This window comes from Panthera leo, chromosome A1 (assembly GCF_018350215.1).
Source record: "Panthera leo isolate Ple1 chromosome A1, P.leo_Ple1_pat1.1, whole genome shotgun sequence".
Taxonomy (NCBI): domain Eukaryota; kingdom Metazoa; phylum Chordata; class Mammalia; order Carnivora; family Felidae; genus Panthera; species Panthera leo.
Genome location: NC_056679.1, coordinates 237,761,740 through 237,778,321, shown reverse-complemented (window position 1 = coordinate 237,778,321; position 16,582 = coordinate 237,761,740). Strand labels below are relative to the sequence as shown.

Below are 16,582 nucleotides of genomic sequence, written 5' to 3'. Positions count from 1 at the left end.
GAAGATCTCCACAGAGGCACGTACCTGTGGTTGTGACAACACCGTCAGCCCCACACAGAGCCAGACACGCACAATGGCATGTGAAACCTCGCACCTGTCAAGGAGAAAACACTGAGAAGGCATGCCTGGTGCGTTGTGGGTCCGAGACGGGTGTGGCATCAAACTCTCCCCCACACGGGAGGTGGCTGAGCCCGTGGGGACAGGGCCAGTCTGCCACGTCTTCGGAACAAAGTTGTGTGCCGAACCTTATGGATGAGCCTGTTCTGAGCGGAGAGGACAAAAGGCTGTGTATTTACAAGCAGGCACGGTCGTCTGATTCCACTGTTATCACTGAGTGCCTACGGCGGGCCGGGCCTGTGACAGCCGGAGGGCGGAGCACGACAGAACCGGGCCCTGCCCACCCCAGGTCTCGGTTCTCAGAGGAACCCTGCGGGGAGGGCTGGGCGGAATCAGCCCCTGCGTGTCAGCCCCTCCGGGGCAGATCGTGCCCGGGGAACGTCTGCCACGTCTGGAGACACTTTCGGTTGTCACAACCAGCGATGAGGTGCTCCTGGCCATCTAGTGGGTGGGGGCTGAGCATGCTGCTGCACACACTTCAGTGGCCCGGACGGCCCTGCACTGGGAAAACTGTGTCCTGAGGGCCAGCTGTGCTGAGAGGGGAAACCTCCTAAGGTCACAGGGCTCCTCTGCAGCTGCTCTGGGACTGAGGTCTATGCAGGAGGTAATTACCCTCAGAACCCCTGCACTCAACACAGCTCGCTTCAGAGAAAACGAGTCTAAGCGTTACAGCGTCTATACGGGCTGGCTGTTCTCAAACCAGGGCAGGGGATCCGGGACCCCCTGAAGCAACGTGGGGAAAGAAGGTCTTTACTCCAGCAGAACTAGCTGAACCCCGCCTTCTCCCAGGACAAACTGCTCTGTGACATAATGTGCAAAGCCGTGTCACTTCTTGTCCTGAGCTGCCTCCTGGGCTCTGCGCTGTGGTTCCGGGCATCGTGGTCAGGATCCCGGAGAGCAGGACTGTGTGTGCGCCGCGCCTTAGCGTGGGACATGGAACTGCCCGCGCGCGGTGCGATGCCTGTACCGCTGTCCTAGTACAACCCGCTCCAGCTGTGGCCCGGACACCAAGGCTGCCAGGGGGGCCGGGGACATTGTGTGGGGGGCTCAGACCGTGCGGGTGAGGCAGCCGCTGGGACACGAGACACAAGAACACTGCACGCCACGGGCTCCAGGCCACATGCCTGCAGAGTCCCACGGAGGCTCTGCTTAGTACACACCCTCCAGGTGCGTCGTGCGTACATGTGTACAGATACATGCACACACCACATCCACGCAAATGGGGACATGCACGTACAAATACGTGCACACACCACCCACATCCATGCATACGGGGACATGCACGTGTGCACAGCGCACCCACACCACACATGTGTCCATTCGTGCGTCACCAGAGATGACAAACACGTCTAACTGGTGTCTAAAACAACTTTACACACGGGGAGCCAAACTTTCCTTGACGTAAGGATTGCCATCAAGGCTTTCATGCTTATCCGCGGCCAGGGAGCAGAGCAGTTGGCACTCAGAAGCTGCAGGCGGGCTAAATGCGGGGACAGGGCCGGACGCCGCCTTGCAGGGGCGCTACCTAAGCAACTGGGGCCTCAGAGGCAAGACCCGCGCCCCCTCCATCTTGCCTCCTGCCCTGCGGCCCGAGCACGGACGGCTTGCCCAGAAGATAAAAACGATGCGCTTTCCATCTGGGGCTCTGGCTTGACCAGCTGACCTGGCTGCGCTGCTACAAGGGGGTGAGGTGCCCGGCGGTAGAGTCAACAAAACCCGAGGCTCGACAGATCTTAGATTAGGCACTGCTTCACTTTTATTTTCCTTTCCATGAGGTAGTACCGTTCCTCAAGGAAGGGACACAGTCTTGCACATTATTTTACGGCGGAGACCTACATCTGTCTCTGTTTGTGTTTTGGGTTCGTTTTGCAGTAGATGAACCAGCGCCCGCGCCTCTTCACCCGGTAGCAGTCCCGACAGCGCTCCTTGATGACGCCCTTGGTCTTGAAGCCCAGGGCAAGCTGCAGGCCGGGCAGGAGGCGGCCGGGCAGGGGCCAGGGTCCCGCGGGCCCCGCGGTGCGAAGAGGTCCCGCCAGGAGAGTGGAGAGCGCGCGGGGCTTCGCCGGCCCGGGGCTCCCCCGGAGCAGCGGGCTCAGGGCGCACGCCAGCATCTTCGCCACGAGCACGCGGGCCATGTGGTGGCCGGGCCTGCGGGGGACCGAGAAACAATCCGTATGGCCTCCGCGCGGGAGGAGGAGTTTCGCCGCCAGGCCCCCCCCCCCCCGCCCCTCCGCCGCCACTCGGCTGTCCCCGGGCCCTTTCCGTGGCTCCTCCGCCCCTCCGCCGCCCCTCGTCTGTCTCCGGGCCCCAGGGGAGCCCGCCGGCCGGGGACAGCATCCCTCCGGGGCGTGGACAGCCCGGACCTGAGGCCGCGACGCACCCGGGGACTCCCGGGCCTCCGCCCCCTCCTCCTCCCCGGCCCCACGCGACCCCCAGGACCACAGACCTGGGAAGAAGGCGCCGGGGACTGTCGCCCGCGCGCCTCGCATGCGCCTGCGCAGTGGGGCGGGGAAGCTGCCGCCCACGGCGTCCGCCAGAAAAAAAGATGGCGGCAGGGTCACGTGGTCGTCCCCGCAGCGCCGGGCGCAGAGGCGGAGCTGCAGGAGCCGCTACCCCCGCGCGGACGCCCTCCCGCCACTGGGTACCTACGGCCTCGGAGGCTGACAAAATGGGAACAGAAATACACATCTGGAATGAAAAATAAGTCACAACCAAGTAGACGTTTAAAAAAAACGAATACCGGCTCAAAACAAAAATCTAGAAGAACTCACACGCTTGTATTAAGTGCACATCCTGGGAGAAATGTGGCGAGGCGCAGGGAAGCAGTGGAGATAGGCACTGGTCCTAACTGGTTGCAGTTACATATCTTTTTTTCCCGCCCGTATTCTTTAATGAGACACTTCAAACAAAAGGTGAAGGACTACGGTGAGCACCCATCTACCCACCACCAGAGTCCACACTGAACCCAGTGCGTCTTGTCATTCCGGGTATGTGTGCCCACCCATCCATCTACTGTCCGTGCACAGACGGCGGCCCATCTGCGCACCATCGATAAGGCAGCGAGCTCACTCTTGCACCTGCCCAGGTGAGCTTTGGGCCTGCCTCTGGGTACCTGTTTGTGGGCATCTTTCCGTTCTGAGATTTCCGGTGCATCTCGTCTCTCCTCACCTTGCTGAGTTCTCTTCCACCTCCCGGAATCCCGGCTGTGGGTGTCCTCAACTCCTGGCGGGTGGGGGGGGGGGCAGCCCCACCCTAGCTCTGAACTCTGAGTCTGCCCCCCGTGCCCACCGCCCTCGGCGTAATTGACCCTCCTGACCCATCTATGAACAGGCAGTTCGGAGAGGGAAGCACCGGGACCGCCAGCGCGGGTGTGCACAGGTGTGCTCTAGAGCAGGGAGCCCTCGGGGCTGATCTGCATGGGATGACATCGAATGTGTCTTACTGGTAGCTTCACTGGAGTTCTGCAGAAATCCCAATTTCTGCTGTCCCCGCGCCCACACACAAATGCACGCTGCGCAACGTGAATGTACATACAGTTTACTCAATGCAAGGACCCTTCGCCAATAAAAACATTCGATACGCAACCTCCTCCCATGATTATCAACTGTCATCGAATGTGAAGAGTGTCCTTTCATTTTCCATCCTGCTCTGCCCTAGCCCTGGCAGGGGGGGCCACTCAGCAGTCGATAAATGCTCAGGTTGCGCACAAATTTTCCCGCCTTTTCCGTACTGAGCCTCGGCCCCACCGTTGCACCTGCTGGGCGGCACTCGCCCGAGCGCACTGCGCTTGCGCGTCCCCGCCCCCAGCGTAAGTTGCCGCAGCAAGCGCCCCTCCCTGCGGAAGCCGTGCGCACGCGTCAGCGCGTCGGTGCGCAGGGTCAGGGGTCAGCCCGCAAAGATGGCGGCGACGGTGACCTTCTGCCGGCTGCTGGGCCGGAGCGGTCCGGCGGCGCTGAGCCTGCCCCGTGGCGCCCGGTGTCTAGGGGTGCGGACTTCACCGACCGGGGAGAAGATTACGCACACCGGCCAGGTAACCGCCGCGGCGTGGAGGACGCCCTCCATCTCGGCTTCCCGTCCCTCCGGTCCCCTCCCCCTGCGGCCGGGGGACGCGCCGGCCGGTGGGCAGGGTCTCGCAGGCCGAGTCCCGGGCCGGCCCCCGTTCACGTTAGGGTGGGTGTGTGCGGGGGTCCCACGCTCTGACCGACGAGACGGAAGCCGCCCCACCCCCACGGCCGCCGCCGTGCCTCTGCAGTCAGGGTGGGCTCGTCCCCCGAGCGTCGCCAGCTCCAGCATCAGGCCCGTCCCGGTGGACAGGCTGACCGTTGGGGCCCGCGTGCGCTTCCTGTCGTGTCCGCGGTGCTAGGCCGTACATTTTGCATCAGGCCCGTCCCGGTGGACAGGCTGACCGTTGGGGCCCGCGTGCGCTTCCTGTCGTGTCCGCGGTGCTAAGCCGTACATTTTAACAAGCCGAGGGGCCGCTGTAGTCTAAAACAGAAAGCGGAAAAGTGAGCGAGGTACCTGTGTTATTAAGGAGTCCCCTAGCCGACACTTTTATCCGATGTCGGCCGGAGGTGAAAGAAAATTGGGGGTGCCCCTCCTCTGCCCGAGTTGGTCTCTGCTCTTTCAGACCGCACCTCGCCACCTTCTGATTCCGATTGTTGTCCCGTCTCACTTTCGGTATCTCGCTGGAGAATGCCCCTGGTCACGAAGTTGGTCACGAGGGGCCAGAATGTTAAGAAAAAAAACACTTTCCTGTAATGTTTACTCTTGGTATGAAGTGACTTCTTCCCGGACCGGGCTGTGAAAATCATATAAGGTCTTTTTTTTTTTTTTTTTTTTTTTTCAGGCTTATGATGATAAAGACTACAGGAAAATCCGATTTGTCGGTCGCCAGAAAGAGGTAAGCCAAACTTGTAGTGAAAGAGAGGTAGGCTTTGGTAAAACCTTTATGTAACCAACAGGAAATAAAAGTTAATCTCTGGACTTAAATTCTCAAACTGGGGGCACCCTGGAGGCTGTGGAGGTTTGCCTGTCTTTGAAATGCTAAATGTGCCTGTATTTATTTTGTCCCCCCCCCCCCATTGTAAAGTGACATCTTGTGTCTCTCGGTTTCTGTATAAATGGGAGTGATCTTTTTCACCCCCTCCATTTCTGTGTCTTACACTCCTGAGATCTTCAGATTAAAGGAAGTCACAGCAGCTTTTAAAAATTACTCTTTTGGTCACTCTTTGGGGTACGCTTGTCATATTTACTGCCAGACAGACCAGACTGTGTTCTCACAGGGACGGACATGCACACGCTGAAACCGGCACGAGGGTTGTCCTTCCCCGCGTGGGTCTGACGGCTCACCCACCGTGTAACCGCTGGAGACAGGGCTGACGGTGGAGCCAGCCCGCAGGGGCCTGTTCGCGTCCTGGTTCCTCACCCGCGCTGCCAGCTCCCCAGTCTCCGTGCGTGTTGGTTCGGCCGGTTTTCCACTTCTGAGTCCGTTTGTTTTCCACGGTCGCCCTGAGTCCGTCCTTCCCTCAGTCAACCTTCTCCTTGCTCCTCAGTTGTCCCTGAATCGTGTTCCCTTCCCCGTTGATCTTGGTTACATTGTCCGTTCTTATCGTCTACATTTCTACTTCCATTCCTGCTTTGTGGGCCTGGTGGGGCAGTTGGAGGAGGCGGAGTTTGGTGCCCTGTGGGGAATGCATGGGTCCTGAAGCTTGGGGGTCGTCCCTGTGGCCTGGCCCCCGGCCCCCTACCTCAGCTCTTCTGATGTTCCAGCAAGCACCTGCGTCTGTCACAAGCTCCTCTCAGCTGGAAACTGTGTGGCCTCTGGCTTCTGATTGCCGGGGCCAGAGGGGCGGGGGCGGGGGGTGGTGGGGGAGGGTAGGGGGCGGTGGCGGCAGAGGGGTCGCATCAGGGAAGCAACCTAAAATTGAAACTGAACAAACAAAATCAGAGTTGGCGAAGCGAGTAAAGTGGGAACGGGGCAGTGCTGAAGGTGTCGCCTCGCTCTGTGAGCTCCCCCAGGTCTGCACCCCTCTCCCAGCTCTGGGTGTGCGTGGCCTTTTCCTGGCTGAGATCGTGAGGGCCCAGGGGCACATCTTCACGTTGTAAAGGTGCACAGTGTGTCTGTAAGTGGTGAGTAGGCATCTGCTCCCGTTTTCCTTCCTTCTGGAAGAAGTCAACACAGCTGGGCGTCGCATTCATAGGCATGGCTCTTCTGAAACATTTCCCTTCCCAGGTATATCCTCTCTGTCTTGACAGTGGGGTGAATGGGGTCCACGGGCCTTTGGCTTCCTGGGGGGGGGGGGGGGCATGGCCTGTCCATATGTTTGCCCCCCGGACCCAGAGGAAAACCCTTGAAACTGAGTTCCTAAACTGCAGGGTCCAGACACTGCTGGCCCTGGGCGCCGAGCCTCGCGGCTGGTGGCTCTGCAGCCCCGTGCTGGGTCCTGCTCCGCGTGTCTGAGCTCGCCCTCCTGGCACCGGCTGGGTGGCCCCTGAACCTGTGTCACCCCAAAGCACCCGTGGACACTGCTCTACAAAAGTCCTAAGGGGTGTTTTTGAGCATTTTCTCCAAATGTAGCTTACTTTTTAATTTGGATGAAAGCTTCAGTTTTTATTTTGACCTGAAAATTATACACGTGTGTGTACACGTGCGTTTAGCTAGGTATAAACGTTGGTATTAGTATGAAAACAGTCGATATTCCAAATAATTGGATTGGGGCTTTTACTTTGCTTTAAATCTGTAGCTCTCCATGAACACGGTTAACGTCCTGCAGGACACTGGTTGCTCAACTGGGCTGCGATTCCTTTTGGACAGTTTAATGCTGTCCCGTGTGGTCCTGTGTTTGGCGTTGTGCCTTTGATCTGCACTTTCCATAGGAACTGTTGCTGCCAAAACACCAGCTAAAAAATACAAACGGCTCACTAGGTATTTGGACCTAAACATGTTCGTGCCCAAGTCGGTTGACCAAGAGGCACATAACAAGGTAGTTTCGTGTTTGCTACACTAGTGACGCGCATAGGACAGCTGTCCGGCCATCGGCTTATGGCTTGTGACGCAGCGTGTGCTCACAGCTGAGGCGAGGCATGCGGGGCGCCGTGGCATTTCTCTGTTCGTCCCTCGGAAGGGCTGGGGACGCTCCTGGCCGTGCCCGTGGGAACCGGGTCGGCAGCTGGGCGCGCTCTGGCGCTGGGACTGGGCCCTGCTTACTCTGCGGCTCAGTGTACGTATTCCCGCGGTCGGCCTGAGTCCTGGGAGCGAGACGTTCATCACGGTAGGTCAGGGTCACCTACTGAGTGACGGGGGCAGTCCTGTGTCAGTCTCCGGTGTCAGCTGCCCTTCCCGCGGGAGATGGTGGTCTGTCTGACTCCGTGATGGGACCTGGGGGTTTGTTAGTGTGCCCTTTGCGACACGTTTGTCACTCAGGTGGACACCATACTGTTTTACAGCACGAGGCTTTATTTGTGGGGCGTGTGGCTCTGTCTGCAGCAGAGGTGAGTGAGCGCGACATCCCTCCCTCCGCAGCCCGCCGTGAGGTGCCGGCATCGGGAGCGGCGGGGCGTCCACAGGGCGCCGAGCTCAGAGCGCCGGTGGGACAGCGCGGCCACACCCAGCGCGTCCGTACCCCGCGGCCACGCTGCCTGGCCTCCCCGCGTACCTGGTGTGTTGGCTCGAACGCAGCCGTACTTCCCAGTAACTTCCTACTGTGTTTCTGGAAATAGAAGTTGGAGGAAAAGTCTTACAAAGTCAGGGTCTGTAGCCGTCAAGCTTTTTAAGAAATAACTAAACTTTCCCAAAGTGTCCCCGTCCCGTGGATTTGGGGCGTCAGGTCTGGTGAGGTGCCTGGGAGAGCGAGGGGCCGGGCCGCTCTGGGTCCCGCGTCCTCTGGACGGAGTCAGCTGGCTCCGGAGAATCTGAGGTCAGTTGTGCCTTTCTGACTGACCCCTGGGTTTTATCACCCGGATTCAGAGGCCCCACCCCCGTATTGGTAAAGATGGTGCCTGACCTTTGTTTCCTCATCTTCACTGAGGCGGTAGGCGGGGCTCTGGGCACACGGGGTGGGGACCCGCAGGGCCTGGTCACCGGGACTGACCCAGCGCGCACTTCTCGCCCGTAGTGACACGTCAGAACTGAGGCGGATGGGGCGAGCGGGTGGCGAAGTCTCCGGGCGGTGTGTGCTCCGTGCGGCCTCGCACTTCCTGTCTTGTCTCCTGGGGCATCTGTTGGGGACGTGCGCGATGTTCCGCTGCTGACGGCCTTCCGGCTACCGTGCGCCTCGGTCACGTGACCCTCAGCCTCCGGGCGCGGGTGACCCTCCACGTGTGGCCACGCCGCTGTGTCCCTGCCTGGGTGGGTGGACGATGCTCGATCTGGAGGTGCCGTCGAGCGAGCCGCTCCTCGTCGGCCTGAGCGGGGTCCACACCTGCCGCCGACGGTGAGAGCGGGGTCCCGATGGCTGCGGACGACGGCGTCAGAGAGGGGGGCGAGCCGGGGCAGGGGCCTCCCGAGGGAGGCCCTCCGGGAGAGGAGGCTGCGGCCCCTGGCACGGCCGGCCCACCGCGGCAGGACACCGGAGTCGGCCCCCCACACCGGGCCGTGGGCTCGCCAGGGACCGTGTGGTCTCGGCTTCGGCCCTTGCCCGGGACACCGACGCCGATGCTGCACGTGCACGGCCTCCCCGGCCCTCCAGGCTTTGTCTGCGTGGCGCCCACCAGCCGGCCCCGAGTGGCGGGCTCGCCGCGAATCCCGTGCGGGCCAGGCGGGCCCCCTGGCCCGCGTCCGAATTTTGCCGCGGCGGCTCGTCGTCAGAGCCGTGAGGTGCCGAGCCCCGACGTTCGAGTGGCCGTTTGAACGCGGAGGGAGCGTATCACGGCCCCCTGGTCCCGTGAGCCCAGCCGCTCCGATTCGGCAGCTTCCAGCGGCCGCGCCGGCTTCCGCTCTGGTCCGGAAGCGCCCTGCGGCCCGCCAGCGCCGGCCGGCCGAGCGGCTCGTGACGTCGCGTCGCTCCGTGGCGTCGGGTTCACCGGGACGGACGTGTGTCCCAGAGATGCCGACGTGACTGCGGCACCGCTTCCCGTGAGTGAGGTTCCCGGGAGTCCTTGAAGCGTCCGGGGGGGTGGGGGGGGGGGGGGGGCAGGTGCGCTCGGTGTGTCCCGTTACGAAAAATCTCATTTTACGGTTGTATCTTGGAGCCTAAGCTCCGCGCACTGCTGACGTGTCTCAGTTTCTTTTAAGTTTATGTGTTGCGCCCCCTCCTATCTGTCCATTTGTGTCCTTGGAGCTCACTTGTCAAAAGACCCGGGTCATTTTCTCCTGTGGGGTCACCCGCAGCTGGGTCTTCCTGACTGTGGGTGGTCCTTAGAGGAGTTGGTGCCTCTGTTCTGTGAGTGTCTAACGGGGGCGGGGTCAGGTCCGACTCCTGGTCTCTTCATGGCGAGGGGCGCTTCCAGCCTTGAGATGCAGTGTCCCTGGGGTGGGGGTGGGGGGCGGGCCGAGGGTCACGTTCTCTTGCGTCCCGGGAGCCCGAGGACCTGCGTGAAAAGAAACTTTGGGCGGCCTGAGGAAGGTGAAGAAATCGGTTCTCTGCTTTTGTTTATGGGCTTTTATCTCTAGTAAGGCGCTTACTGAATTTTTAAAGTCTGTGAAGTCACAGACTTGAGCCTAGCGTGTTTTGGTGCCTGCAGTTACCGTGAGTGCCCTTGTCCCTTGGATTCCCTCCCCTGCCCGGCCCTCCCCAGTTGGCTGTTTCCCCGGGTCGGCTGACCTCTGGGGGCTGTATTCCTCTCCTCTGTGACAGCAGGGGGCTGCTGGGGACAGTCCCTCCCATGGCTCTTCCTGACCTGTCCCAGTGGGTGGCTGGTGCGGGGAGGGGAGCTTGGACAAAGCCCACCGGGCAGTTGTTAAAGGTCTGGAATCCAGGTTCTGGCAAGTGAGAGAAGTGAGAGGGGTTTGTATCCAAATTCTTGCACTGTTTCTGTACGTTGAAATTGCATCCACAGGAAGCGCCAGAAGAGTGTGTGTCTGCACTAAGACACTTGTGTGCGACTGTGCCCGTGCCGGCTGGACCTGGGGGCCTGGGGGCCCGGGGGCCGGGGGGCACTGTCCACATGAACTTGGATTGCATGACATTATGAAGCTGTTGGTTTTGGCTCTACGAATTTTTCTCTTCCTCTTGTTCCAGGTGAATGAAAACTTTGCCATCGATTTGATAGCTGAGCAGCCCGTGAGTGGAGCTGGCAGTCGGGTGGTCGCGTGTGACGGCGGCGGGGGGGCTCTTGGCCACCCGAAAGTGTACATAAACCTGGTACCGTGTCCCCTGTCCTTGCTGTCCTAGTCTGAGGTGCCCTGTTGAGAGCGGCCGTCGCAGTGCCGACCTTGACCGCCCACCTTCCCGCTCGATCTGCCCGTGGACCCTGCCGCAGGGACCCCGTGAAGGGCACCTGTCCCCCGGGACGCGCCTTCACGCCTCGGGATGCGTCGTCTCGCGCTGGGACGCGCCGTGAGGTGCTGTGTGAAGTACTTAGTGTGGCCAGCACCGACTGCCCACTCTCCTTCCACGCGCCTACTCTGTCTTCCTGGGACCGTCGTTTCGGCCCCTGTGCACGTGGATGAGTGCGCGGAGCCTTAGGGAAGATGAGATGCGGGGCCGTTAGAGCGGAGAAGGCGACCGGGGGCTGGGGCTCAGCTGCCGTGGCGTCATGGAGGGGAAGGGGCTCAGCAGTGCCCCGGTGTCCCGTCCGCTAGGGGCCGGCGTGCGCCCGGACCGGACCCCGGTCCGGGGGTGCGCGGGTGGGCCTCTGCTCGGCACCCCACGCGCTCCCGTCCGTTGAGTTCTGTGCTCAGGGCCAGAGCTCGGCCGTCCCGGGCCGGGAGGGCAGATGGGCATCGAGCTAAGGCCCCAGGCGGCCGCTGTGCTGATCCCCGCTCCCTGCGGTGCTCCCTCGAGAGGACCACAGGTTCTGGCGTAGGTGCTGAGCTGGGGTTCGGTGCACTGCCCCGGCTGCAGCGAGTCAGGGTGTAGCGGGACCTGGGCCCCCGGTGCCACCGTGGTTCTTGGTCCCGTAGCGACCTCAGAGCTTTTCCGCCGTGTCTAGGTGAGGCTGTAAGTCAGGTCCGTGTCTGCTGTCTCAGTGTTTACACTTGAAGTAGAATGTGGAAACATGAGATCTTTCCTCTTGAATCTTTTCAGGACAAGGAAACCAAAACTGGGACGTGCGGCTACTGTGGACTGCAGTTCAGACAGCAGCATCACCATTAGCGTGGCCAAGCTGTGCCCGCGCGGGCGTCTCCGCCTTAACACGCAGCAGCCAAGAGCCCGGTGCCGTCACGGGGCGCCGCCGGCTGAATAAAGGGCGTTGTGACCCAGGACGGCGAGCCGCACGCGTGCTGCTTTCAGAGAGGACTTGGGAACGAGCACCCACCTGGAAGGGCAGGGTCCTCCTCCGGGCGCGCGGGGGGCCTCGCGGCACCTCCTGCGATCCGGGTCACCGCACCGGGTGGCCGAGGGGCGGGAGGGAGAAGGGCTTCTCCGATTTTGCGGACGAATGGGAGGTTGGTCAGGCTCAGGAGCTCCCACGGGGGCCGGTGCTGGGTTCAGGCCTCCACCCTCTGACTGGAAGCGTGTGCTCTCCCTGCCACTCCCCTGCGCCTGTGCTTCATTGTGTCCTCATCTTTCGGGTGAAATATAGACTCTTAAAGCCCGGGAACTAAGCATCTTCGGAAAGTACGGTCACCTACGGGCCAAATTCAAGGCAATCCGTGTAATGAAAAGAGTAATGGGTGTGAGGTAACACAGAAGTAACAGGACTTCAGAGGGGAGGGGAAGGAGGCTGGGTGCAGCCCCCGTGGGCTCTGACCTGTGGTCCGTGGGGTCCCGGAGGAGGCTCCTGACGCAGATGGAAGGTGAGGCCCTGACTAAACCAGGAAGGAAGGAAGGAAAGCCACAGACCACGGGGCCCCCACATCCCAGGGGGACCCGTGAGAAAGGACAGCGGGGCGTGTTCTGATCACAAAGCACTGAAGCCCGAGCCTTTAGGGGCCAGAGGAAAGGAAACTGTTAGAGCGTCAGGAAGAAGGAATAGATCACCCAGTGCAGAGGTTCGCGCAGGGCGCCTCGGTTTTCAGTCCTGGAAGCTGGACACAGGAGTAGTGTCACTGGCCTAGAGCAGTCAGGAGTCCTGTGCACAAGGTCGTCCCCCACGGCGTGTGGAGAAGTCGCAGAGGCCCTCCTGGACCCCATCTCCGGCAAGGGAGGGCGCCAGGTCAGTCTGGGCGCCACCTGGGAGCGCACAGTGGGTCCTCATGAAGCTCCTTGGCTGGAGCCACACAGGAGGGTGGGCCTCCGAGCAAGTGTCGGAGGAGGGGAGGGGTGGGGGGAAGGGGCCAAGGGACCCTGAGGCCCTGGGGCAGGGGCAGGGGAGTGGGAGGATGCACATGTGAGGGAAACCACGCTGCCTCGGTGTCCCATAACCTCAGGGACTGTCCGACCACAGCTGGCTGGCCGCGTGGGGTGGGGCACGGGTGGGGGTCGGAGGGTGTCTGTACATAGAGCACGGGGGTGGGGGGGGCCCGATGATGTCATCGTGCAGAGCAGTGGGGCGGGGGCAGGTGGCATCACCATGCAGAGGTTCAGGGACCTGGGTGAGATTGTCATCCACGTGAAGGCCAAGGGTGCGGCGTCCCCGTGACCTCACGCAGAGGCGGGTGTGCTCGAGTGACGTCAATGTGTGAAGCACGGGTGTGGAGTCGGGTGACAGCCTCACGCAGAGCACCGGACGCGTGGCCTGGGTGATGTCATCAGGCGGAGCAGGGGGGCCTGGGGGGCCCCAGTGATGTCATCCACGGGAGTATCTGGGGCAGGTGGGGGGTTTCTGGATGATGTCAGCCCTGAGCCCCTGTCCCCTGTCCCCTGCCTGGCCAGGTAGGGGTCCTCCGGGGCCGAGCATGCCGGGAAGGGGCTGGTGACCCAGTGTGTCTGTGTGTGGCAGTCGCCTGGCTCTCCGGCGGGATGTGTCGGGGACCCCCTCCCACCGCGGGGTTGGTGATCTCCCGAGGACGAGTGGGTGGGCGCCACAGACACCGGCATCCAGGGAGGAACGGCTACTGCAAACCGGGGGCTCGAAACCCAGGACCGCGGCCAGAAGTCTGGAATGGGGTGGCCCCAGGGCCCCGGCGCCCGCCCTCCGAAGGCACAGGCAAGCCTCCTCCGGGCGCCCTGTGGTTTCTGGGCTCGCAGGCCATCGCCCCTCTCTGCCTCGCCCCTCTTCCCTCCGTCCTGCCCCTGAGTGTCCTGTCTGAGCATGGTCATCGGCAGGGGCCCTGCTCCACTATGACCTCGTCTTCACCAGTGACCCCCGCGAAGACCGGGTTTCTAAATAAGGCCTGTTCTTCCACTCAGTGGATGAGGGTTTGGGGGACACGTCCCCCCCAGGGAGCGTGGGAACGGGGTACGTGCTCCTCCCACCTGGCGTCAGGGCAGACCGCACCCCGAGAGTCTGGGCGTGTGCCCAGAGGGACGGCGTGTCCTGGCAAGGAGCCACGGGAGAAGAGGGGGTTCGCCTTCCCTTTATGAGAACGTTTTCTGCATAAACACACACGTTTGACAAGTTTGCGTAAGGTGAAAACACAACATTCTGTCTCCCAGTTAACCTTGAGACATAAGAATGGAAATACGTATTTCTGGAGCCAGAGGAAGCAAACGAAAACCCACTAAAGTCGGAACAGCCAAGTGCAGGTTTCTCGAGAGGGAGCAGTGGAGGTCCCAGCCTGAGGGCAGCCCCCTCCTCCCAGCTCTGAGAGCCACTTCCTGATCTGTGTTGTGAGTGAGTCTGGTGACGGTGCTGTGTGTGCGCCTCGTGGGGCTGCCCCTGCCCCCGGCGGGCCTCCGGGGCCAGGCTGCTCCCTGTACTGCAGGTGGGAAGCTGAGGGAGGCCTCTCGTGACCGCCCACGCCCTCGGGGAGGGGGGTCCGTGCCCAGCCCAGCCCTGCGCCCCCGACTCGGCCACCTACGCCAACTTGCCTCTTCGGGCCCCGAGAGGAGAAGTAAACCTGACGAGTGCTGGGCTCTGACGAAGGGGGAAACGTATCGAAATGACCGGTTGTCCGCAGGCAAGCGCATAAACTTTACGGGCCGTGTCCGGTGGCGTGGTCACCCCGCGAAGCCTGCCTGCCTGCCTGCGGTCGGGGGCGGGTGGCCCTCGGGAGGCGATGCGGGTGTAGGTGCGAGACCCCTTCTGCAAACACGCCTGCCCCACCGCCCCTGTCGCGTCCTGCCTGAGCACAGTTCCCAGCACCGCCCGGGACGGAAGTACGCCGATCTGGGGGGTACCTTAGACACCCCTCCCTGTAGAAAAGCAGACCCGGCTCGCATGGCCAGTGGTAGCGGGAGCACGTGCAGTGTGGAGTGGAAGGTTTCCCCCTGGAGCGGATTCAGGCCAAGGCAGGGGCTGGGCCACGCAGCCAGCAGGGTGGGCTCTGGTCTGCAGGAGAGGAGGTGAGGCTTCTGGACCGGCCCAGCAGAGCACGGAGGAGGGAGCCTGGCCGTTCAGAGCTGTGCTGGGGGCTCCCGGGACTGTTCCCGGGGGGCGTGCTCTCTGTGGGCTGTGAGGGGTCCCTACTTCTCAGAGACAGCTGTCCTTTGCAGGCCAGGATGGCCACCGGGATACGCTGCTTTGCAGCCGGTGTCCCTGTGTTCAGGGGACGGCAGAGACGGGGGACAGAGGCCACGTGCATGGTTCCAGGTGAGGGGTGTTGGCCTGTAGCTCCCTGTGGTTGTGGCTCAGGACCCCGGTGCTTCTGAGGTTGAGCTGGATGGACAGACAGCCCCGAGGTTCCTGCTTGGCTAAGAAACACGAACCAACCCCAGGCCCCAGGTCTGGGGCAGCTCCCTGGCCCCAAGGGCCCATGTGACAGGTCCTCCCCACTCCGGGAGACGTCGCCTGTGGAGCAGACGTGGTGCAGGGCCCCCGGACACGCTGGCTCCTTCCTTTGCCCTGATGTCTGCACAGTCTGCGTCCCGTGGCCGCTCCTGTCTTCCTTGATTCAAGTTTGGGCGATGCCTCTCCCTCCTTCCTCCTGCAACCCGCCTGCTTCCTGTTTGAAGCGAGGTTCTCGTGGGCAGCGCAGGGTTTTGTGAATCCGCTCTGCCAACCTGTCTCTTAATTGATGTATTTAGACCGTTTGCACGGAACGTAGTTATTGAAAAGTTAGGGCTCACGTCTGCCTCTTTTGGGTTTGCTTTTGTTCCGTTGCTATTTGTGTTTTCCTTTCCCTGAACCCCCCCCCCCCCGCCCCCCTCCCCCCGCCCCGGCCCCAGCCCCGTGGGTTCCCGGAACAGGTTTGGGTTCCAGAGCTGGTGCGGGCTGACGATGGCTCCCCTCCCCTCCCGCCCCGGCGGCCCCAGCAGGGTTTGCTGGTGGTGCCCGGCCGGTGGCAGGCTGGTTCCGCCGTGGCCTGCGCTGCGTGGCGCGGGGGTGGGCCCCGCGACAACTGTGGCGCTTCGCTGTGCCGCCGTCCGCCTCCTCGGCTGGGTCTCTGGCTGGAGGGCACGGGCCTTGGCGTTTGTCCGCAGGCTTTGGCCTCCAGAGCTCCTTCCGCCCGTGCCTGGGGCCCGCGAGGCGAAGGGAAGACCCGGGAGCTCGGCAGCTGGTCTGCGGGTCCCCTGGGCCGGTGGCCCAGCTGGTCTGCCACGCCCCTCTCGGAGTCCTCGACCTCTGCTGCGGGTGCAGCGCCCAGTGTGGCGCGTAGCGGGAGGAGTAGGGACGGCACGTGGGCCCCACGCTCCCAGAAGCAGAGGACCACGCCATCTCCTGCGGGGAAGGACACGCACACCCGGGACTGGCGCTGCCGGCCCGGGGTGCCGTGCCGGGGGAGGCAAGGTGGACGGCCTGGCCCCGAGGTCCGAGAGCCGGCCTGCTTGTCAGCGTGTGCACCCGGGCCGTGCTGCTCCCCCGGGAAGCACCTCCGTATAGATACCACCCAGCCTGGGCCCTTGGCCTCCTGGTGCCCACACCCAGGGGCCCCTGTGCCCAGTCGCCGTGGCCACAGGGAGGAAGGCCAAGCATGCTTCCTCTCCACGCCGGCCTGATGGAGGCTCCAGCTGCCAGCTCACAGACCAACGCTGGACGCTCACACGGGACCTCCCGCGAGGCGCCCCCCTCACTGGGGGTGGCACCTGCTCTGGGCACGGCGGCCGTCCCTGCTCCCAGCCTCTTGCCTCCTCTCAGCAGGTGTTCGTGGCCCTTCACGGGGCAGTGTGTCGCCCAGTGGTGGCCAGTGCACAGGCCGGGTCACTCAGAGGCGAAGGCCTGGGGGCAAGGATGGGCCGGAGGGCCAGCACCCCCACGGTCGGGCCCAGGGGTGCACGTTGGGAAGGCGCACTTCTCACCCCTGTGGCCTCGAGCTCCGTGGGTTCCACCTTCCGCCTTCTCGTGCAGAGTTCCCACCCGGCAGTCCCAGAGGGCCAGCCCC

General features: G+C 62.6%; 2 protein-coding genes across 4 annotated transcripts; one reads left to right on the top strand and one right to left on the bottom strand.

Moving 5' to 3' along the window:
- Window positions 1–1,850: 1,850 nt before the first annotated feature.
- MRPL36 (mitochondrial ribosomal protein L36) lies at window positions 1,851–8,808 on the bottom strand. Of its 3 annotated transcripts, none has more exons than XM_042953623.1 (3): window positions 8,121–8,808; window positions 7,325–7,826; window positions 1,851–2,265 (listed from the first exon to the last, which is right to left on the bottom strand). In XM_042953623.1, the coding sequence occupies exon 3, from the start codon at window positions 2,250–2,252 to the stop codon at window positions 1,950–1,952; it is 303 nt and encodes a 100-aa protein (XP_042809557.1). In that variant the 5' UTR covers window positions 2,253–2,265; window positions 7,325–7,826; window positions 8,121–8,808; the 3' UTR covers window positions 1,851–1,949. The 3 variants fall into 3 exon arrangements, with proteins under 3 accessions (XP_042809557.1, XP_042809544.1, XP_042809549.1); XM_042953610.1 differs by lacking the exons at window positions 7,325–7,826; window positions 8,121–8,808 and adding exons at window positions 2,564–2,805; window positions 2,889–3,297; XM_042953615.1 differs by lacking the exons at window positions 7,325–7,826; window positions 8,121–8,808 and adding an exon at window positions 2,564–2,816.
- NDUFS6 (NADH:ubiquinone oxidoreductase subunit S6) lies at window positions 3,969–11,482 on the top strand. Its single transcript, XM_042953634.1, has 4 exons — window positions 3,969–4,147; window positions 4,964–5,017; window positions 10,296–10,418; window positions 11,304–11,482. Exons 1-4 carry the CDS (start codon window positions 4,016–4,018, stop codon window positions 11,370–11,372), a joined length of 378 nt encoding a protein of 125 aa, XP_042809568.1. The 5' UTR covers window positions 3,969–4,015; the 3' UTR covers window positions 11,373–11,482.
- The last annotated feature ends 5,100 nt before the right edge of the window (window positions 11,483–16,582 follow it).